The following is a 23,950-nucleotide window of genomic DNA, read 5'->3' as shown; positions in this document are numbered from 1 at the left end:
ATGAAAACGTAGGGCCCCTGGGCCAAACACTATTAAGACTCAAGATGGTGACAGCAGGGCATTCAGGCAAGTGTGGGAGCACTTCTGAGAGCAGGGCCCTGACTTTGCAGTTGCACACCCATGAAGCCAGCCCTGGTCTGGAGAGCGAGTATGGGGTGGGCAGCTGGTCTGGGCACACAGATGGATTTGTTCACCCCACCGTATTTTCTGGGCTGCCGGCCCACTGAGACTAGTGAAATGAGCAGGGTTTGCCCTGGTCTAGGCTGAGAGGCTGGCTGGGTGTGACATGTGGTGATGGAAAGGTGGGGGCAACTGAAGAGGGCAGGGCTCCAGGCCAGGCAACATCTTTTCTCTAGAACAGGAGGTCACTGAGCATGGCCACCTGACCTCATTGTCTGTCACAGGGCTCTAAGCAAAATACAGAAGACCAGACCATGATGCATTAAAATCGCCACTCCCCAAGTGGCAACCTGAAGACCACCTGAGCTTTTGGGTGATGTATCTTGTGTTACTTCTATCAGAGAAAAGTGACCAAATTGGTGAATTTCAAAAGCAAATCCATCCCTGCTGGGAGACCTTACTACATGTGAACATGGAAGGATAACCCAAAATGGGGTATTTGCTTCTTGGGGTCTTTGCCTTTGGCCCACAGCCCTGGGCATTCCTGCAAACACTTTGCCTATGCCCAACCCTGGCTTCCACTGTTTCTGCTGAATTCAGCGGTCATTCATATTGCTGTTCCCACAAATGGAATGTCTCTTTCATCCTCAAGCTGCTTTTAAGATTTTTCTCCTTTTCTTTGGTTTCCATTAGTTTATGGTGTGCCTAGGTGTGGTTGTCCTTGCATTAATCCTGTTTGGGATTTGTGGAGCTTCTTGGATCTGTGGATTGGTATCTTTCATCAATTTTTGATTAATTTTACTGGCTATTATCCTTTATGATATTCTGTCCTACTCTGTCTCGTCTCCTCGTGGGATTCCAATTACACATATACCAGACAACTTGATGCTGTCCTGCAGGTCTCACATGTGTTCTTTGTTTACTCCCCCCACCCCCTTTCCATTTCATTTTTAATTCTTGTTTCTTTCTGTGCTTCAGTCTGGATAACTACCATTGACCTGTCTTCAAATTCACCGATTCCTCTGTTGGGCTGTGTCCAGCCTGTGGTTAAATTCCTCTGATAGATTTTTCATTTCAGATATTTGTATTTTTCAATTCTAAAACTTCTATTTGGGTCTTTCATAGAGTTTCCATTTATCTCTTAAATTTCCATCTCTTCATCCATCATCCGTTTTACCTCCAAATTCTTTAACATATTTTCAAGCCTTTGCCTATTCTAGCATCTGGGTCATGTGTGGATCTGGTTTTATTAACTGTATTTTCCTGTTTCACACAGCTAGTAATTTTGAATTGTTTGTTGAACATTGTGGGTGACATGTTGTAAAGATTCTGGATTATATTATCTTCCTCTAAAGAATGTCGAGGTTTATTTTTTAAGATTTTATTTATTTAAGAAAGAGAGACAGAGCACCAATGGGGAGGAGAGGAAGAAGCAAGCAGGCTCCCTGCTGAGCAGCGATTCCAACTTGGGGCTCGATCCCAGGACCCTGGGATCATGACCTGAACCGAAGGCAGACACTTAAGCAACTAAGCCACCCATGTGCCCCAAGAATGTTGAGTTTTGTTCTTGCAGACAGTTAGATTGACTGACTGGTCACCTTGGACATAACAAGGCTTGGTTTCAGCCTTGTTAAAATGGGTCTACTTCAAGTCCCTCCTCCTCCTCGCCTAAGTTCTAGTGTATGGCCCCTACTCCTAGGGTATGCTCCACACTTGTAAGGCCTGGCTTTTTGGGGGATGTCAACTGAAAGCTATGGATGATTAATCAGAATCTCTCCTCCTAGGGCTGGAATTATATGACTTCTAATATTTCTGTTGAGTTTACTTACCCCTGCCATCCAAGCTGTTTTCCACTAGACCTCAGAGTCTCATTCTGCACATACACAGCTTAGGATCTGGCCAAGGATCTGCGGTGAACCTCTGTGCAGATTTCGGGGGCTCCCATTCTGTGGCACCTTCCAGTTAACAAGACCACTGCTCTCTGTTTGGGCTGTACATCTCTGCTCAGTGTCAGTTCTTTCTCTCCTTTCCGAAGAAAGCCATGGCGAACATGGACTTCATCTCAAGTACTTCTCTTCTCTCAGAACTGCCGCTCTGTGTTGTGCTCTCCAATCCCTGCCAATGATTGTTTTATGTACTCTGCTTAGTTTCAGAGTTGTTTATGACAGGAGTGGTAGTAATCCACTGAGGCTGGCTTGCAGACTTTTAAAACTTCTTATTAGATCATAAAATATATATATTCTGGATTTCTGGGGTTTGAGTCCCACTTAGAAAGGACTTTCCTACCAAGAGATCAGTAAAAGTTTCTTTGGGTTTTCTTCTAGGACTTATACAGTTTTGTTTTTTTTTTATGTTTAAATCTCTGACTCATCCATAATTCATTTTGATGGAAGAAAAAGGTAGAGGGGTCTGTTTCTCCCAGCTGCTACCAAGTTGTCCTAATACCCATAAGTAGAGAGTACTTAACTCCACTGACATGAAATGAAGTCTTTCCTTATATGTTAAATTCTTGAATGTATTATGTGTATTTTTACCTCCATTCCATTGATATGTCTAGGTACATTTTTATACACATATTTGTTGGTATGAAATTGTTTTGATTACTATAGGATCATAATCTGTTTTAGTACCTCATCATGTTCTTTATTCTTCCAGAAATTTCCTGGGTATAGTTGTTTTAAAAAATTTCATGAACATTAGAATCAGCTCATCTAGTTGAAAAATTACACACACACACACACACACACACACACACACACGGGCACATATATCCCTGCGGGGTATTTTTGTTGAGATCCTATTTACATGTTAAATTTAAGAAGTTGCTTTTTTAGTGACTTTATTTTTATATCTCAAAAATCACCCATTTTAAGTATACACTTTGGTGATGTTTAGTGAATTTATAGAGTTGTGTGGCCATCACTGTGGTCCAGTTTTAGAACTCTGCTGTCACCCCAAGAAGAGCACCTGTGCCGTTTGCTGTCCCTCCCTGTTCCTACCGCCAGCCCCAGGCAGCCGCTCTCCCGCTTTCTGTCTTGACCAGTTTTCCTTTTCTGGTCATTTCATGTAAATGCAGTCCCACAACATGCGGTCTGCAGCCTCTTTCCCCCAGCCTGCTGTGCTGGAGGTTCATCTCTCTCGTAGTGGGTATATTTCCTTTTCACTGCTGAGAAGCCTCCAAAGGACGGACACGCCACAGCTTGTCTGTTCATTCATCAGTTGGTGGGCGCTTGTGCACCAGTCTTTGTGGGGGTGCACGCCTTCGTTTCTCTTAGGTAGCAACCTAGGAGAATTGCTGAGCCATATGGCAGAAGCGTGTGTAACTTTTTAAGAAATTGCCGACCTATCTTCCTTCCAGAGTGGCCACGTCATCTCACACCCCCCACCCCCACCACGTGTGAGGGCTCCAGTCCACATCCTCCCAGATACTCAATATTGACAGTTACACCTTTCTTGCGTTGCGTTTTTTCTAGATAAGAACATATGCAGTACAGCTTTCTTTCCATCTGAAGTCTTCTCTCTCCTCCAGGGGCTTTAAAAAGATTGCTCCATCTGGATTGTATACATTCTGGTGCATTTGTTTCTGGGAGTTTTCTTTCTTTGGAGTGGGGAGTGCTGTTGTCAATGGGATATTTTCTTTGGTTAACTTGTCCAACTGCTTACTGTTTGTACATAGGAAGGCTAGGTATTTGGGTACGTTGCTTCGATACGCTATCCCTTCGTGAAATCTCTTTCCGTCTGCCACATTTTTTCCATTGCTTCTCTTGGACTCTCCAGAGTAAACAGAGTTACTTCTCTTCTTTCTTCTCAAATTTCGTTTTTTCTCTTAACTACTTTCATCAGCTAGAATCGTCCAAACAAAATAGCAGTGATAGGGAGCATTCTTTAGTTCCAGAGTCTCATGGAAACTTCTCTTGCTTCCAATGATTACAAATGATGCTGATTTTTGGCTTGATGGATGTGCGAGTCTGTGTGTGTAATTTTATCATGTTAAGAAAGCATCTTTTCTAATTTGATAAGAGATTTTGTTGTAAATGTAAATCTTGTCAAATGCGTTTCAGCATCTATGAGGAGCATGATTTATCTCCTTTAATACGTTACTATAAAGTAAATTAAAAGGTGTCCTCATCACACTGTACAAGTCTCACTTGGATCTGGTGATTTCTCCCTTTAATGATCATGGTGGATTTTATTTGCTAATATTTGGGACTTTTGCATTGATTTTTATGTAAGCGAAGTTGGTCTGTGGTTTTCCTTTATTGTGCTGTAATTGTTGGCTTTGGATATCGATGTCCCTAATAAAGAATTTGGAAGTGTTTCTTCCTCTTCTAGGCCCTGGATCAGTTTAAATGGCATTGAAATGAACATTCCTAAAGATTGACTTTAGGTTGGTTCCCTTCACCTGGGAAAGGATCCATGCCCGAGGCTTCTGCCTTCCCCTCCCACCATGGAGCTTGGGGAATGGTGGTTATCTCTGCAACAACCTTCCCAAGTTTCTTCTGGTTTAGCTTTTTCCCCTTTTTGGTGTGTTGGGGAGGAAAAGTTTTCCTCTACCTTTCAAAGATTCTTCTGGCTGACATGAGACATTTTACCGGGGGGAAACCTAACTTAATTTAATATGTAATTTAATTTTATATGTATGGGAATCCACAGGAATCCACAGGAGAGATTCAAAGACAGAAAGGAAAAATGAGGTCTATATGCTGTCCTGAGCTAAGGGACGGGATGGGGTCTGGGGGTTCAGTGGGGGGGGGGGAGGGCCATAAGAAGAGCAGATGTCTGGTAACGAGATGTTTGACCTGCCATAAAGATGGATTGCGCAGATAAACTTTGTCTCTTGTAATAGCTCTTATTCTGGGAAAGACCCCTCAGTTTAGATTCTTCTGGGTCGTTAGGAGAGGGGGAACATTCTCTTGAGCTTGCAGGGTTTCTGTCAGCTTCAGGTGCAAAATAGTCCATGTGCCAAAGTTGTACATTTTGGGGAGACATGTTCTGAACCCCTTCAGGCTCTTGTTGGTACTTTTTTGCTCTCAGAAAATCTGCCTTCTCTAGGTTTTCAAGTTTGCCTCCCTAGACAGCTCCCTTCTTGTCTTGATTAGTTTAAACCCCCTTCCCCACCACCAACTAAAACAAGCCTTAAGTTGACTTGAGGTTACCGTTTTTGTCTTAATTAATTTTTGAAAAGTTTTACATTCAGGAAATGCTACATTCTTCCAAGTTGTTCTTGGAGAAATAGGCTAAGATATACATCATCTCCCAGAGCCCCTGGGGCAGCAGGAAGTCACTGGAAAGCATCCTCTGCATTTAGCAACCAAGGGTCGGCTCCACTCCTCTCCTGAGGGTGGAAGTGCTGGCCAGAGAGCTTCAATATGACCTCACTTCTACCCCCTTCCCTGTCTTTAAAGCATAATCGAGAACTGAGGTTAGGTAATAAAAGCTCACATCGTTTTTCCCAAGATGTGTGTTGACTGGGTCAGTTTCCTCCTTACTTAGACAGGGGTCAAACATAAGCAGTTTTCCCTCGCCCCCTTTTGTTGTAAAAACTCAGACTTCCCTCAAACCATTTCATGGAGAATAGATTTGTTAAAAAATGTGTAAGTACTTGCTCTTTATATTCTTTAATTAGGTCAGAAGCCTCACAGGTGGCAAGGACTGGACGATAGAGAGGTGAAGGGTAGCGGAACGTGCGGCCTGAAAATATGCCCCACGGGGGTAAGGATTTGATGCTGCAGGGGAACTGGGAAGAAGTAGACACAGGACAAGCTCTCCGCCCTTCCCCTATTTACGTAAGAGCAGCACTAAATTTATAAGGCTGTCTCGCTCCCCTCCCTGCCTGGAAGGGCACAGGTTAACCCCTGGAGAGAACTGGGTCCCTTAGCAGCGCCGGAGCCATCTGCATAACACACCAGGCAAAAGAGGGGCCTTAACCACACTTAGTTTCCCAGTATATCACCGTCCCTCAACGTTCTGCCTCTAGAAGCTCACAGCCCTTCTCCTTTGACTTGTCTCTTCTCTAAAAACGTGTTGTTCTTTTGTTAACTCTCTCCCTCCCCGCCCCCCCCCAAGTAGTTACTCATGCGAGTTCTCCATGTGCTATGGTTGGTGCACATGCTAAGAAACTTCTGTTTTCTTCTTGCCAGTCTGTCTCTTGTCAGCATAATTGACGGGGCCCTAGCCACAGAACCCAAGCTGGGTAGAGCAAAAGCATTTTCCCCTCCCCCACAGAAGCTTCCTCCAAGAAATGACCTGCATGTTATGCTCCCTGAAGAGAAAGCAGCTTTAAAAAGGAAGGGGTCACCTGCTTCCTCCCTCCTCTGCCTCACCCTCCTCTGTCTCCACCTTCCGTCCCCCTCTCCCTCTCGGCTTCTGTCCCTATAAACATGTACCACTCATGGCTACCCCCAACCCGTCTGATCGCAGAAACAAAAAAATTCCTTGGAGCCTGTATTTCCTTCCCACTATTTTTTTTCTACTATAGTAAAATGCATATAACCTAAAATTTACCATTTGTAAGTGTCTCCTTCAGGGGCTTCAGACGCATTCACAAGTTGTACAACCACCCCCACCATCCATTTCCAGAATCTTTTCTTCTTTCCTGAGACTCTATACTCATTAAACACTATCTCTCCATTCTCTTCTCCCTTCCTTTCAATTTTTATTAATCTCTGGGACAAACAGCACATACCAATTATAAAAGCCATCTTTATTTTTTTTAAGTTTATTTTTCTTTCTACATAATTTTTTTTTTTTAAATAGGGTCCACACTGGGCGTGGAGCCCAACACGGGCCTTGAACCCATGACACTGAGACCCTAAGCTGAAATCAAGAGGCAGACGCTTCACTGACTAAACCACCCAGGTGCCCCCAAAAGGAATTTTTAAAAGAAAAAAACCGATCACCTGCTGTGTGATCACTCTTCCTGTAGGAGCTGTTTCCGTTTTCCTGTATCCCCGACCAGTTCTTGTCCACATGTGGTCATTCTTAGTGCAGATTTCTATGCAGTCTTGTCTTCTGCTTTGCTTAGAGGCTAATCTTTTCATGTTAATATATTGTCACATGTTGGACTTCTTGACAAATGAGTTTGAGATAGTATATCAAATTAATAGACCACAACTTTAAAAAAATCATTTCCCTGTTAGCAGTCTGTAATTCTTCATCATTTTGAATAATGAAGTTATTTTGAAATGCTTGGGAATCATTCCTATTTCCCCTCCCTCCCTGCTTTTGGATAACGTCCCAGGAGTGGGGCTTATTAGGTCAAAGGAATGAATGGTTTTAAAAAGACGGTAGGAACCCACTACTGAGGTACTAATTAAAACTGCCAGTTAGAGTTTGAGGGCTTTGGTTTTGCCCACAGCCTCACCGGTTCTGGGTATTATTACTTATATATCTACTCTGCGGTGTAATAAAACTATCATTGTTATTTTATTTGTATTTGGTTACCAGTAAAATTAAGTTTTCTGCCTAATGGTGACCCCTTAGCTGTATTTCTCTTTTGCCTGCTCTCTCCTTTACCAAATCACTCCATGGAGACTGGATTTTTAAAATCTTTATTTGTACCTGCTCTTTATATGCTGTAGACATATTAATAGGTATTTTTAATGGAATCGTTCCCTGTCCCATCCGTTTTTCTCTAAATTCTGCACATGTGCGTGCACACCCAGCCATACACCCCAAATTGCAAAGTGTTGGTGTCGTCAAATCTGCCTTGAGAAAGGAGAACTGGGCTTCCCCCTTGGGGTCTGGGCGCGTGCCCAGCCTACCGCTATTTTCCTGGTAAATGCTTGGCTGGGGACAGAGCGTGGGAGGCAGGTTGGGAACCTTCTGCAGTTTCCTGTCTGGACCGGAAATCACCGACTCTTTGAGCAGATCTGGAAACTGAGGTCGTGTGGTTATAAACCATGGGCGTATCTAACTCTGAACTGCTCAGCCTCCCCCCACCCCACCCCCAGGCATTCCAGCGATTTGCTTTCCACTGTAAATGATCTCATTCCTTCCTCCTCCTCCTGGGCTAAGTTCCCTTCAGCAAGGCCTAGCATAGCACCTCTGACGGTTGTGGGTACATTTCTGATTATGTGTGACGTGGCTCATCGGGCATTTTCATGTGGACTAGGGAAAAATGAGTAAGTACTCCAGGTGTGTCTTGGGACAGGGCAAAGGTGCACTTGACTCTCTTCATGTCAATGGTACACTATATGGAGCTCAAACGTAGGAGGTGGTGACTGACGCTGGCAGCCTCGAGGGTCCAGTGGGCCCAGATCAGCGCCAGCCTGGCCGCGTGCTGGCCAGATGACCTTCTGTAAGTCAGCTGGGCTCTCTGAGCCGCCCCCTTCCATGACATGGGGTGCATGCCTCACTGGGTACTATAAGGTCTAAGAAAAGATCAAACGTCTTTCAAAGAGTAGTGCCTGGACTCTGGGGTCTTCTGGTTGCAACCCATGGCAGTATAGCATACACTCAACACATCAGGACACCCCTCCCCTCGCACGTCCCTCGAGCGTGTGGGAATGCACTGGGCTGGCCCCATTTACGCCGTCTTTAAAAAACCCTCAAACTCTCTAGAGCTGCTGCTTCTAAACTTTACTGAGCATCTGCTGTGTGCTGGGGATTTAGGTGTGGGGAGGCCAGGGCCACTGAATGTGGCCTCTCACCTTCTGGTTGACCCGTTCCTCGTGTCTGACACTTCGCCCTTTGTTCTGGAATCGGGACCTTAGGACTCCACGTACAGAGGGCTTAGGGGGAGGGGCTTCCACTGGTGGGCAGATTTCACAGCCACCCAAGCCTCCCCCATCATACCAGTGAATGATCAGCCCCATCCATCCAGTGGATCTGTTCAGGGACTCTGCCAGATTTGTTTTTCGGTCAAAAATTCAAGGGACAGGTCTGCCTTCCCAAAGAAAGTGAACAGCTTTGAAGGCTATATTCTTGGGGCCCTAGCAGGTGTCTGTGGAAACCAGCCCCTCAAAAAGGAGGCCCTCTCTAGTGTCCCCCAAATACTCAGTTCCAGATTCAGTATCTACCCTGAAGAGGGACACTCTCCCACCAGATCAGGAAGGAATTTGGGACCACGGGTCCATCTCAAGGAGCCTCACGCCTTAAGGGAGATGCTGTAGAGGGGAGGGGAGGCCAGTCCTGAGCGAGGAAGGCCCCAGGGCAGCCCAGGCTCACACAGTGGCGGCCTCAGACGGAGCAGCCGAGCAAGAGTAAAAACATCTTGCACAAGAACAGCTGCTGGAATGGAGGTCTGTCTGCAGAGGTGGGCCCAGGGGGCCAGGCTGTCTCTCCTAGAGAGCAGTGCAGGTGTCAGGGAAAGTAGAGAATCCTCCAGACCAGTTGTGAACTTTATGGTCCCCAGAAGTATTTTGAAATCCTCGACTCCGAGCCCTCCTTGGCTGTATCTGGAGCAAGTGTGATCTCTGAGCCTCCTGGCCCTTCATGCTGGTGGTTCTGTCCCAGCCAAGAATCCTGGCCTTGCCGAGGAGCTGGAATTGGTGGGAGAAGGTGAAGGAGTCTGAAATCTTTGGCAGCCTGGTGCTGGCTCAGACACAATCTCAAACTGGAAAGAGAAGAGAAGGCCATGCTGGGCGCCCAGAAGACGGGGGGCCCTTTTGGCAGCCCCAGCAGCGTCAGGCCCGGAGTGGGGGCGGGTGTCGTTAAAAGGACCTCTCCCATTTGGAAAAGAGTAGGAGGCATGGTCAGGGGGTTCCCTACACCTGAGAGGCAAAGAAGCAAAACATGGTCCCCCCAATCCCCACCATGGAGTTCCCAGAGCAGGGGGAGTGCTGAAACCCAGCAGCCAAGGCTTTGGGAGCACAGGGGATGCACCCAACCCAGAGTGGGGGTGAAGGAAAGTTCAGGGCATCATGCCTGAACTGACTCCTGAGGGATAAAGAGAGGATGTCCAGGTCATCAAAGCAGCAGGGACATTCGGATGGATCTAGAGTATTTGGTGACCTCTCGGCGGTTTCCCTCCACTTTCAGAGCAATCCAGCCTCACCCCGGGACTCTCTGGCTCACACCCAAGTGTGGATCTCTTCAGCTTAGAAGGGACGGACCCTCTGCACCCCCCCTAGGCAAGGCGCCATTAGCAGGTGAGTTTTAAAAGTTGTTCTTTCAGATCCCTTGTCCTTCGCTGTTTTGTGGTCTGAGTGGGATGGGGTTGTCGACGTGTGCAGTAGAAGCAGGGACAGCGTGTCTTTATCTGGCTGCTGACTCCAGAGGGCTGCCCGTGCTGGTAAGGCCTGGGGAGCAGACACCTCTCGGTGTTGGTTTCAGGGAGGTCCCGCCTATCGGTCATGTGTTGCATTTCTTACAAAATATGAACATTAAAGAATTCCATTAAATGCCTCATCTGTCGTCTACAGAGATTATATTTTGGTTCTTTTCCAGATAAGATACACTTCTAAAATACTTTCTAGCTTCCTGCCCAAATGTACAGTCGGGGTCAGATAAACCCAGTTGTGAATCCCTGCGTGTCTGTCTGTGCCGGTTCTTGCTCTTAGAATTCTGGCTCCTTGAGTGTGTTCGTTTTGTTAGAATTGCCTCGCTCAGAAGTAGTGTTTACGGTTGTATCACCGTGCCTAGCACGGAGTGGGTGCTCCGTAAACATTCTTTAATTAAAACAACGTAAATGACCGTGTATAAGTGCACGGGAAAGCCCTCTTCAGGACAGTCACAGTGCCGTGCCGCCGTCGCCACCATCCGTCTCCAGAACGTTTTTTTTTTAATCCGGCCAAACTGAAACTGTCCGCATTAACCCTCAACCCCCCATGCTCCCTACCTCTAGCCGTGGAGACTTTGTGGCCATGATTTGGACTGCTCGAGGGGCCTCCTGTAAATGGAATCAGACGGTATCGGTCTCTTGGTGACCGGCTTCCTGCGTTTAGCGTAATGTCCTCAGGGTTCGTGCATGCGCAGCAAGTGTCAGAGTATCTTTGCTTCTTAAGGATAATGTTGCGTGAGCTTATCCATTCATCTGTCGGTGGGCACTGGGTTGCTAGTACCTGTAAGCTGCTGTGAATAACGCTGCTCTTAATATGGAGGTACAGATGTCTGAGCCCGTACTTGCAATTCCTGCGGGTATGTACCCTGAAGTGGAGTTGCTGGATCATATGGTGAGTCTATGTTTAATTTCTTGAGGAACCATCATAATGTTTTCCAGAGTGGCTGCATCTTTTTTTTTTTTCTGCATTTCCACCAACAGTACACAAGGGATCCAATTTCTCCACATCCTCGCTAACACTTCTTTCCTAATTTTTTTTTTATAGTAGCCGTCCTAATGGGCGTGAGGCGATAGGTCATTTGGTTTTGATTCACATTTCCCTGACGATGAATGATATTAAGCATTTTCTCACATGCCTGTCAGCTGTCTGGATGTCGTCTTTGGAGAAATGTCTATTCAGGTCCTTTGTTTCTAAATCTATTATTAGTAATCTCCAATGTGGGCTCGAACTCCTGACCCTGAGATGAAGAAGTCACATGCTTCTCTGACTGAGCCGGCCACGTGGCTCTCCTTTGACCATTTTTTAATCAAGTTGTCTTGTTGATAGTGAGTTTGCTGTTCTTTATATATTCAGAATATTTACCCCTCATCAGATAAAATTTGCAAATATTTTCTCCCTCTACATAGGTTGCCGTTATACTCTGTTGATCGTGTTATTTTGTGCAGAGTTTTTAATTCTGATGAAGTCTGTTTGTCTGTCTTATTTAGTTGCCGGTGCCTTTGGTGCCCTATGCAAGGACACTGCCAAATCCAGCGCCGTGAAGCTTCCTCCCTGTTTTCTGAGGGCTTTATAGTTTCAGTTTTTATATTTGGGCATTTGATCCATTTTGAGTGAATGTGGTATAAAGTAAGGGTCCGACTTCATCCTTTTGGATGTAGATACCCATCCCCCCCCGCCCCCCCCCCGCCCCACTATTTGATGGAAAGACTGTGCTTTGTCCGTTGAATGGTCTTGACACTCTTGTCAGAAATCACAAGGGTTTACTTCTGGGCTCTCTATTCTCTTCCGTTGGTCTGTGTATCTATCTTCGTGTGAGTACCATACGGCTTTGAGTACTGTACTTTGTTATAAGTTGGAAACCAGGAAGTATAAGATGTCTAACTTTGTTCTTTTTCAAGATTGCTTTGGATATCTGGGGGCCCTTGAGAGACCATATGAGTTTTAGGACGGATTTTTTTTTTTAAGATTTTATTTATTTGACAGAGAGAGAGACAGTGAGAGAGGGAACACAAGCAGGGGGAGTGGGAGAGGGAGAAGCAGGCTTCCTGCTGAGCAGGGAGCCTGGCGCGGGTCTCGATCCCCGGACCTTGGGATTGTGACCTGAGCTGAAGGCAGATGATTAACGACTGAGCCACCCAGGTGCCCCAATTTTTTTTTAAATTTCTGTAAAACAGGGCTATTGGGATTTTGATGGAGGATTCCTTGAAATCTGTAGGTCACTGAGTATTACTGACATACTAATGATATTAAGTATGCCAGTCTAGTAACATGGGATATTTTTCCATTCATTTGAGTCTTTAATTTCTTTCAGCAATGTTTTATAGTTTGTGGTGTACAGGTCTTTCAGCTCCTTGGTTGTTTATTCCCAAGTATTTTATTTCTTTTAATACTACGGTAAGTGGAATTATTCTCCTAATTTCCTTTTGGTTAGTGTATAGAAACACCACCAGGTTTTGTGTTGATTTTGTATCTGCAGCTTTTCCAAATTTATTCTAATAGGGTGTGTGTGTGTGTGTGTGTGTGTGTGTGCGCGTGTGTGTGTGTGTAATCCTTAGCGTTGTCTGCAGGTACATAGATCTTAGATATATTCATATGTTCATTTCGTCTAAGAACAGAGATAATGTCTTCCTTTCCAATTTAGATGCCTTTTTTTTTTCTTTGCCTAATCGCTCTGGTTAGCACTCCGAATACTATATTAAATGGAAGAGGCCAATATAGACATCCCTGTCTTATTCCTGATCTCAGAGTGAAAGCTTTCAGTTTTTCACTATTGGATACCTTATCTCTGGGCTTGTCATCTGTGCCTTTTATTAGTTGAAGTTTCCTTTTAGTCTGTTTGTTGAGTGTTTTTTTTTTTTATCATGAAAGGATATTGAATTTTTGTTCAAATGTTTTCTTTGCATCAACTGAGATGAGCATGTGGTTTTTGTCCTTCATTCTGGTAATGTGGTGTATTCTATCAAATAATTTTCCTATGTTGACCCATCCTTGCATTTCAGGAATAAATCCCACTTGGTGTGGTGTATGGTCCTTCTAATACACTGTTGAATTCTGTTTGCTAGTATTTCCCTTCCCTCCCTCCCTCCTTCCCTCTCTCTTTCTTTCCTTTCTTTTCTTTTTCTTTCTTTCCCTCCCTCTCTCTCTGTTTCCTTCTTTGTTTCTTGAGGATTTTGCATCCGTAGTCACCAGGGATATAGGTCTGTAGTTTCTGTTTCTTGAAGTGTCTTTCTCTGGCTTTGGTATAGAGGGAATGCCGGCCTCATAGAGTGAATTTGGACATGTTCCATCTTCAATTTTTTGTAAGAGTTTGAGGAGGATTGCTTTTCATTATTAAAATGCTTGGTAGAACCCACTAGTGAAGCCATCTGGTTCTGGGCTGTTTTTTTGTTTTTTGTTTTCTCCTTTGTGAGGAGGTTTTTAGTTACTGTTTCAATCTGTTTGCTAGTTACGGGGCTGTTCAGATTTCTAGTCCATGATTCAGTCCTGGCAAGTTACAGGTTTCTAGGAATCTATCCATTTCACTTAGGTTGTCCAATTTGTCATACAGTTGTTCATAGTACTCCTAAAATCCTTTCTGTTTTTATAAAAATATGCTGCAATGTCCTCTATTTCATTTTTTTACAGATTTTATTATTTATTTATTTATTTATTTATTTATTTATTTATTTATTTAATTTTTAAAATTATATTATGTTAGTCACCGTACAGTACATCCCTGGTTTCTGATGTAAAGTTCGATGATTCATTAGTTGCGTATAACACCCAGTGCACCATGCAATACGTGCCCTCCTTACTACCCATCATCAGCCTATCCCAATCCTCCACCCCCCTCCCCTCTGAGGCCCTCAGTTTGTTTCTCAGAGTCCATAGTCTCTCATGCTTCATTCCCCCTTCTGATTAGCCCCCTTTCTTTATCCCTTTCTTCCCCTACCGATCTTCCTAGTTCTTACGTTCCATAGATGAGAGAAATCATATGATAATTGTCTTTCTCTGCTTGACTTATTTCACTTAGCATTATCTCCTCCAGTGCCGTCCATGTTGCAGCAAATGTTGAGAACTCGTTCTTTCTGATAGCTGAGTGATATTCCATTGTATATATGGACCACAACTTCTTAATCCAGTCATGTGTTGAAGGGCATCTCGGCTCCTTCCACGATTTAGCTATTGTGGACAGAGCTGCTGTGAACATTGGGGTGCATATGGCCCTTCTCTTCACTACGTCTGTATCTTTGGGGTAAATACCCAGTAGTGCAATGGCTTGGTCATAGGGTAGCTCAATTTTTAACTTTTTAAGGGACTGGCTGTACCAACTTGCATTCCCACCAACAATGTAGGAGGGATCCCCTTTCTCCACATCCTCTCCAGCAATTGCTGTTTCTTGCCTTGTCTATTTTTGCCATTCTAACTGGCATAAGGTGGTATCTCAGTGTGGTTTTGATTTGAATTTCCCTGATGGCTAATGATTTTGAACATTTTTTCATGTGTCTGTTAGCCATTTGTATGTCATCATTGGAAAAGTGTCTCTTCATATCTTCTGCCCATTTTATGATTTATTTGTTTCTCGCGTATTGAGTTTGAGAAGTTCTTTGTAGATCTTGGATACCAGTCTTTTATCTGTAGTATCATTTGCAAATATATTCTCCCATTCCCCGGGCTGCCTCTTAGTTTTTTTGACTGTTTCCTTGGCTGTGCAGAAGCTTTTTATCTTGATGAAGTCCCACAAGTTCATTTTATCTTTTGTTTCTCTTGCCTTTGGAGATGTGTCATGAAAAAGTTTGCTTTGGCCGATGTCGTAGAGGTTGCAGCCTATGTTCTCCTCTAGGATTTTGATGGATTCCTGTCTCACATCGAGGTCTTTCGTCCATTTGGAGTTTATCTTTGTGTATGGTGTGAGAGAGTGGTCAAGTTTCATTCTTTTGCATGTAGCTGTCCAATTTTCCCAGCACCATTTATTGAAGAGACTGTCTTTTTCCCACCGGATGTTTTTTCCTGCTTTATCAAAGATTAGTTGCCCAAAGAGCCGAGGGTCCATTTCTGGGTTCTCTATTCTGTTCCATTGGTCTATGTGTCTGTTTTTGTGCCAGTACCATGCTGTCTTTGTGATCACAGCTTTGTAGTACAGCTCGAAATCCGGCATTGTGATGCCCCCAGCTTTGTTTTTCCTTTTCAACAGTTCCTTGGCAATTCGGGCCCTTTTCTGGTTCCATACAAATTTAAGGACTGTTTGTTCCAGTTCTTGAAAAATGTCCTCGGTATTTTGATCGGGATAGCATTGAAAGTGTAGATTGCTCTGGGTAGCATGGACATTTTAACTATGTTAATTCTTCCGATCCATGAGCATGGAATATCTTTCCATCTTTTTATGTCTTCCTCAATGTCTTTCAAGAGTGATTTATAGTTTCTAGAATATAGGTCCTTTCTGTCTCTGGTTAAGTTAATTCCAAGGTAATGTATGGTTTTTGGTGCTATTGTAAATGGGATGGATTCCCTAATTTCTCTTTCTTCAGTCTCATTGTTCATGTATAGAAATGCAGCTGATTTCTGAGCATTGATTTTGTATCCTGCCACATTACTGAATTGCTCTATAACTTCTAATAGTTTGGGAGTGGATTCTTTTGGGTTTTCCATATAGAGTATCGTGTCATCTGCGAAGAGAGACATTTTGACTTCTTTTTTGCCGATTTGGTTACCTTTGATCCCTTTTTGTTGTCTGATTGCTGTTGCAAGGACGTCTAGTACTATGTTGAATAATAATGGCGAGAGTGGGCATCCTTGTCGTGTTCCTGATCTTAAGGGAAAGGCTTCTAGCTTTTCCCCATTGAGAATGATATTTGCTGTAGGCTTTTCATAGATGGTTTTTATGAGATTGAGGAATGTACCCTCTATCCCTACACTCTGAAGGGTTTTAATCAGGAAAGGATGCAGTATTTTGTCAAACGCTTTTTCTGCATCTATTGAGAGAATCATATGATTTTTGAATTTTTCTTTCTGGATAAAATCTAAGACCCCGATAGGTTTGTGAATGTTGAACCACCCTTGCATCCCAGGGAGGAATCCCACTTGGTCATGATGGATAATCCTTTTAATGTACTGTTGGATTCTATTAGCCAGGATCTTGTTGAGGATTTTGGCATCCATATTCATTAGGGAAATCGGTCTGTAATTCTCCTTTTTGATGGGGTCTTTGCCTGGTTTGGGGATCAAGGTAATATTGGCCTCATAGAATGAGTTTGGTAGCTTTCCTTCTGTTTCTATTTTTTGAAATAGCTTTAGGAGAATAGGTATTATTTATTCTTTGAATGTTTAGTAGAATTCCCCAGGAAAACCATCTGGGCCTGGAGTTTTGTTATTTGGAAGGTTGTTTATCACTGATTCAATCTCTTCATAATTAATTGGCCTGTTTAAAAAATCAATTTCTTCCTGTTTCAGTCTTGGTAGTTTATAGGTTTCCAGAAAGGCCTCCATCTCTTCCAGATTGCTTAATTTATTGGCATAAAGCTGTTAATAAAAGTTTCTTTTTTTTTTTTTTTAAAGATTTTATTTATTTATTTGACAGAGATAGAGACAGCCAGCGAGAGAGGGAACACAAGCAGGGGGAGTGGGAGAGGAAGAAGCAGGCTCATAGCAGAGGAGCCTGATGTGGGGCTCGATCCCGTAACGCCGGGATCACGCCCTGAGCCGAAGGCAGGCGCTTAACCGCTGTGCCACCCAGGCGCCCCTAATAAAAGTTTCTAATAATCCTTCCAATTTCATTGGTGTTGGTTGTGACCTCTCCTTTTTCATTCATAGTTTTATTAATTTGGGTCCTTTCTCTATTCTTTTGGATAAGTCTTGCCAGTGGTCTGTCAATTTTATTGATTCTCTCAAAGAACCAGCTTCTAGTTCTGTTGATCTGCTCTACTGTACTCCTGGTTTCTAATTCATTGATTTCTCCTCTAATCTTGGTCAACTGCTTCCTCGTGCGTGAATTAGGCCTGTCCCTCTGTTGCTGTTCCAGCTTCTTGAGGTGAGAATATAAAAACTGCATTTTAGATTTTTCTGTTCTTTTGAGTGAGGCTTGGATAGCTATGTATTTCCCCCTTAGGACTGCCTTTGCAGTATCCCATAGGTTTTGGACCATTGTGTTTTCATTCTCATTGGTCTCCATAAATTGTTTAAATTGATTTTTGATTTCCTGGTTTATTGAATCATTCCTGAGCAGGATGGTTCTTAGTCTCCAAGTGTTTGAGTTTCTTCCAAATTTTTCCTTGTGGTTGAGTTCCAGTTTCAAAGCGTTGTGGTCTGAGAATATGCAGGGGATAATTTCAATCTTTTGGTATCGGTTGAGACCTGTTTTGTGTCCCAGAACATGGTCTATTCTTGAGAATGTTCCATGGGCATTAGAATAGAATGAGTATTCTTTGGGTCTGGGGTATAGTGTTCTATATATATCTATGAGGTCCAACTCATCAAGTATGGCATTCAAAGCTCTTGTTTCTTTGCTGATTTCTTGCTTAGGTGATCTGTCTATTGCTGATAGTGGAGTGTTGAGGTCCCCTACTATTAACGTATTTTTATCTATATGTCTCTTTATTCTGGTTAAGAGTTGGCTTGTGTATTTTGCTGCTCCCCTGTTGGGGGCATAGATATTTATAATTGTCATATCCACTTGTTGGATACATCCTTTAAGAATGATATAGTGCCGTTCTGTGTCTCTAACTATAGTCTTTAGTTTAAAATCCAGTCTGTCTGATATGAGAATTGCTACCCCAGCTTTCTTTTGAGGTCCATTTGCGTGAAAGATGGTATTCCATCTCTTTACTTTCCGTCTGAATGTATCTTTAGGTTCAGAATGAGTCTCTTGTAGACAGCAAATGGATGGATCATGTCTTTTTATCCAATCTGCAGCCCTGTGGCATTATGGGAGCATTTAGGCCATTTACATTGAGACTGAATATTGAGAGGTATGATTTTAATGATGCCATGTTGCCAGTACAGTCTTTGTTTCTATCGATTGTGACTTTCTGTTCTGTATCACTCTTGGGGCCTTTTTACCTTTATAGAACCCCCCTTAATATCTCCTGTGGGGCTGGTTTCGTGGTTACGAAATTGGTCAATGACTGATTCTGGAAGGTCTTTATTTCTCCATCCATTCTGAATGACAGCCTTGCTGGATAAAGGATCCTTGGCTGCATGTTTTTCTCTGAAAGAGCTTTAAAAATGCCCCCCCCCAACCCTTTCTCTCATTCCAGGTCTGTGTGGATAGGTCTGACGTAATTCTGATACCTTTGCCTTGGTATGTGAGAAATTTCTTTGCCCTGGCCGCTTTCAATCCTGTATCCTTGGATCTAATATTTGTGAATTGCACTATGACGATATCTGTGCGCATTTTCACGGCTCCCCACTTCGTACCTCAATACTCATCACTGGAGATGTTCATTTGTAGAGATCCAGATGTATCTTCCTGTGTCTCAGGCTGATTCCGTGGATGTTCAGGCTGGTCTGGTACCTATCCAGCTCGACTCAGGGGACCGGCTGAAAAAGGGGTCCCCTACTCCTCCGCCATCTTAACTTCCCTCCCCTCTATTTCATTTCTGATTTTAGGTGAATCCTTTTTTTTTTTTTTTAATTAGCCAATCTAAGTTTTGTCAGTTTTATTGATCTTTAAAACACTGTTGATTTTTCTCTTTATTCACTATTTCATTTATCTCTGCTTGAATCTTTGTAACTTCCTTCTAGTTTTGGGTTCACTTTTTTGTTTTTTAATTTGTTAAGGTGTAAAGTTAGATTATTGATCTGAGATCTTTTTTCATGTAAGTATTTACAGGAAAAGAACGTAAATTTCCTTCCTGGCACTGCTTTCTCTAAATACCATGGTTTTTGCATGTTGTATTTTTGTTAATTTCATCATGATTTCAAGATATTTGCTCATTGACCTTGTGATTTCTTTGACCCATTGGTCAAGAGTATGTTGTTTAATTTTTCACAATTCTTGATTTTCCAATTTTCCACCTGCTATTTCTAGTTGCAAGTTTCTAGGATTTTCTTTGCATTGTGATTGGAAAAGATAGTTTGTGTGATCTCAGTTTTCAAAAATTTATTAAGATTTACTTTGTGGGAGCAGCTGGGTGGCTCAGTTGGTTAAGCGTCTGCCTGAAGCTTAGGTCATGATCCCAGGGTCCTGGGATTGGGCCCGACATTGGGCTCCCTGATCAGCCAGGAGCCTGCTTCTCCCTCTGCCAAATGAATAAAATCTTATTTTGTGATGTAGTATACGCTTTATCCTGGAGAATGTTCTATGTGCACTTGAGAAAAACATGGATCCTGCTGATGTTGGGTGGAGTGTTGTGTGTATGTCTGTTAGGACCAGTTGATCTGCAGTGTTGTTCAAATTCTCTGTTCCTTTAGTGATCTTCTTTCTGGTGGTTCTATCCATGGTTGAAAGTGGGTGGGTAGATTGGGAGGGTTGAAGGTCTCAGAACTTTTGTTTTCTTAAGATTTATTTGAGAGAGAAAGAACACAAGTTGGGGGAGGGGCAGAGGGAGAAGGAGCCCCCCGCTGAGTGGGGAGCCCGACATGGGGCTCAGTCCCAGGACCCTGAGATCATGACTCGAGCCAAAGGCAGATGCTTAACCAGCTGAGACCCCCAGGCGTGCCTCAGATATTTCGAGGCTCTGATGTCTGGTGCACATATACTTACAATTGGTAGATCTTGGTGAATTGAGCCTTTTATCATTACATAATGTCCTTTCCTGTCCCTTGTAACAGTTTTTTTCTTAAATTCGATTTGTCTGATAACGGCATGGCCACCCCTGCTCTCTTTTGGTTACTGTTTGTATCGAAGGTCTTTTTCCACCCTTCGGCTTTCAACCTGTGTGTGTCCTCAGATCTAAAGTGAGCCTCCTGCAGTCAGCATAAAGTCAGTTACTGGATTGGTCACCTCCAGAACGTGCTTACGACCGTTTCTCTCTCTTTGTTGCTGTTCTCGTGCGGCTCATACGCTGTTTTCCCCATTCCACGTGGTCGTCTGCCCCCCTTCTCCTTCAGCTGATGCAGCGTATTTACAACAGTCGTTTTAAAGTCTCTGCCGTGTTAGGCCTCTCCGACTTACGTGTCTTGAGAGTTGGTTTCTGGAGGTTTACTGTACTGCTTTGACTGGGCCCTCCTTCCCTGTTTCTATGTCTTGTCATCTTCTGTTGAACCTGGGCATTTGAAAAGACCCCCACCTCTCCCCGTGTTTGTGTCGCCGCATGGGGGAAGAGCCTCACGGACCAGCCTGATGTAAAGGTTCGGGGTTCTCCCAAACGTTTTTGGACGGTTGTGTCTTCCCTGGGCCCGTGCGTGTGCTTTAATTCCACATCCCCGGTATGCGCAGCTGCTTTTCTATATCTTCGTTTCCCTAGGAGCCTCACCCCTGCTTCTTAGGGGCTTAGAAACAGTATGGCATTCCTCTGCGCATAATCTCGCCCCTCCCCCCTGCTGGTCCGTAGACTCCCTGCAGCCCTGTCTTGCATGGGTCCCCGTAACTGCTTTCAGCAACTTCCAGCCTGATATCCAGACTATGCCACCGTTCTCATCAGCACCCTGAGCCAGGAGAGACAGAGCCCTGTCCCTCCGGCAGCCCCAAGGTGAGTCCGAGCATTGTAAGCCAGGTTCCATCCCGAGGAAGGACTCAGGAATTGGTCGGCTTCCTTGAAACCATGCTTCCTCTACCAGGGCCGGCAAAAACACCACAGGATTCCCTGCTGTCTTGAGTTCAGCTGTTTCTTGGTTGGGCACTCATTCGTTGCTGCTGCTGCTTTTAGACTTCTCACAGAGTACTTTGGTCGATTTTATTATACACTTGGTGTTTCCATGGAGGAGTGAGGGTCTGGGCTTCTAGGCCTGCCATCTTGCCAATGTCACTTGTCCTTCTCTGGATTTGGATCCAGATGTTTCCAGTGCATTATTAGCTCTCCCAACAGAAGGGTCCTGAATGATCTCTCATACTTCAGTACATCCCCTGGGTTCCAGAGATGGTTGAATGTTGCTCATTAATACGTTAGTAACATCTGTTTTCAAGTGTGCAGTTAGGCTGCTTTCTCATCCCGTGGTGTTCTTGTGGGATGTTCATATCCTAATACTTCATTAAAATGAGAAAGGTTTCATTTTTCTATTCTGGAACAGTTACGGTAAATTATTATAACTTGGCTGTAACACAATCTGGGCCTGGTGTGTAACATTTAACACTTCTTGTTCTGAAATAATTACAGATTTGCAGAAGGTTGAAAGATCATAAGTACAGGGAAGTCCTGTGTATCTTTCATTCCATAGCTCCTAGTGGTCACATCTTCCGTAATTTTTAGTACAATATCAAAATCTAGTAATTGACGTTGGCAGAACTTGTGTATGTAGTCCTGACATTTCATCCCAGGTGTAGATTCTTGTTAGTACCATCCTCCATCCAGATTGTTTCTACCACCACCGACGTCTCCCCTGTGCTACCCGAGGGCAGTAGCCGCACCCACACATTCCCCCCTGACCCCGGCAGCCGCTGATTTATTCTCCATCTTTATAAGTGGTCATACTGAGAATGTTACATAAATAAAATCTTATAGTATGTGGCCTTCTGAGTTTGGCTACCCCCCCCAGCACAATGCTTTTGAAACTCATCCACGTTGTTGCCTGTATCAATAGTATATCCGTTTTTATCGCTGCATAGGACCGCGGGGTGGAGGGACATACCACAATCTGTGTGACCACGCACCAAGGTAGGCTCTTCTGGTTCAGGTTCTAGGCTATTACAAATAATAGTGCTAGGAAGAATCGCGTACCGGCTTTTGCGTGAAGTGTGTTTCTTCTCTGGGATCAACGTCTAGGAATTCAATTGCTGGATCAAATGGGAAGTGTATGCGTGGCTTTTTTCCAGTAACTGTACCGTTTTACATTTTCCCACCAGCAACACACGCAAGAACTAGCTTCTCCACATTTGTGCCAGTATTTGGTGTCACCGGTTTGTTTGTTTGTTTGTTTTGGAAACTGTCCTAATAGGTATATAGTGTTCTCATTTCTCTACGGGCTAGTACCGTTGAACATTTTTTTGTGTCCCCCCTGTATGTCCTCTTAGGTGAAATGTCTCCATGTGTTTTGTCCATTTTCCATTTAGATTTTTTTGACTGTGAAATTTGAGTTCATATATTCTAAATAGGAGTCCTTTGTCAGATATGTGGTTGGTATTTGTCTTCCCACAGATCAAAAATATTTTAATCCTGATGAAATCTATTTTGGGGTGTCCTGCTCACTTCACTCAGCTTCACCTGAGGTCTTTTAGAGGCACATTCTAGCCTGGAGATTCTTTAAACAAACATTCTTTCTCAAATCAATCTGGCCAGGTCATATTTAACCTACATCTTGAAATTTATCAGTGAAGTTGTTGAACGACTTTGCAAAATCTCTGCTGGATCTGGAGTTTTGACTTCTTGTTCATTAATTTCTCTTTCCTCCTTTCCCTGGTTCACACGGAGGATCAGCCAACACTTTCTGTAATGAATCGAATAAACACTACAGACTTTGCAGTCGTGGCATCACCAAAACAGCCACGGACGGCAAGGGAACTACTGTGTGTGGCTCTGTTCCTTGAGTGTCCATCAGTGGGAAAGACATTTTCAGATGGTGCAGTGCTAAAAATTTGTTAAATCCTGGTTGAGCTGGGTCTAAAATCTAACGTGGCAGTTGTTCTCTTAATGCCTTAAAGGTATGTGTTCCACTGTCTTCCGTCCTTCCTGGGGGGAGATTGGTTGTCTGCTTGTTCCTTGAAAGATCACCTCTTTTCCATCTGCTGTGTCTCAATAGGGGTTTATTGACAGTATCTGGGATACCTTCTGCTTCCGGAATCTGAGGAGTTCCAGCTCTCGAACCTCTTTAGTTTCTCATTCTGTGAGACTCTTTTATATTTTCCAGTTCATTAACTTTTTCTTCTGTCAAATCTTTTTAAAAATATTTTATTTTTAGAGAGCATGAGGTGTTAAGTTTTAAATTTCAGTGAATATAGTAGTTATCTGAAGGTCTTATGGGGTGGGAAAGAGTGTTTGACCGGACTCTACTCGTGCTCTGTGGAAATCTCAGAGCCCGTTTGGGGGTTCTGTCACTCCCCTGGCCAGGTCTAGCAAGAATTCTAAGGTTAGCCAGAACAATGGGTCACCTCGCCATCCGACAGGGTTCCTCTGGTCAGTCTGGACTGCCTCCAGCAAGAGTCCTGGTTTAGCTAGAACTTCACCATCCAGGGGCCCCCACCCTGCTCCTTGGCTCTCAGGCCCCACTTTGCCCTGTTGTATTCACAGTCGAGCCTGATCTCTCTCCCCTATGGCCGAACCCCACGGCAGTGGTCCCTGCGCCACTGTGATAGTTCCCCTGAATACAGCCTGCCTGACTGTTCTTTTCCAAGCGTCCTGAATAATGTTTCCTTTAACAGGAGTCCTACTCCTGCTGTTCGATGCTGTTGCTGACCTCCACCCCTGGGCAGCGCGGCCTCAGCTGTGGGATTCGGAATTGTGCACATTGACCCAGGGCTTTCCAGAGACCGGAGACAGTGTACATTCAAACCCCTGAGGAGCAAATCGGTAGGTATACGTTTTCGGGAGGTGAGTTCG

At 43.9% G+C, this 23,950-nt stretch overlaps 1 protein-coding gene across 1 annotated transcript in view; it reads right to left on the bottom strand.

Annotated features, from left to right (window-relative positions):
* Nucleotides 1-6,826: 6,826 nt before the first annotated feature.
* Nucleotides 6,827-23,950, bottom strand: part of APOLTP (apolipoprotein lipid transfer particle homolog) — a 140,312-nt gene continuing 123,188 nt past the window's right edge. The window contains exon 67 of the mRNA XM_087870433.1: nt 6,827-9,676. Within this exon, the coding sequence (XP_087726559.1) occupies nt 9,672-9,676 (5 nt within the window). The 3' untranslated portion in view covers nt 6,827-9,671. The remainder of the gene's footprint in view (nt 9,677-23,950) is intronic.

The sequence above is a fragment of the Ursus americanus genome, chromosome 2 (assembly GCF_024610735.1).
Source record: "Ursus americanus isolate L20-20 chromosome 2, mUrsAme1.1.p, whole genome shotgun sequence".
Classification (NCBI taxonomy): domain Eukaryota; kingdom Metazoa; phylum Chordata; class Mammalia; order Carnivora; family Ursidae; genus Ursus; species Ursus americanus.
This window is presented reverse-complemented; position numbering and strand designations above follow the sequence as displayed.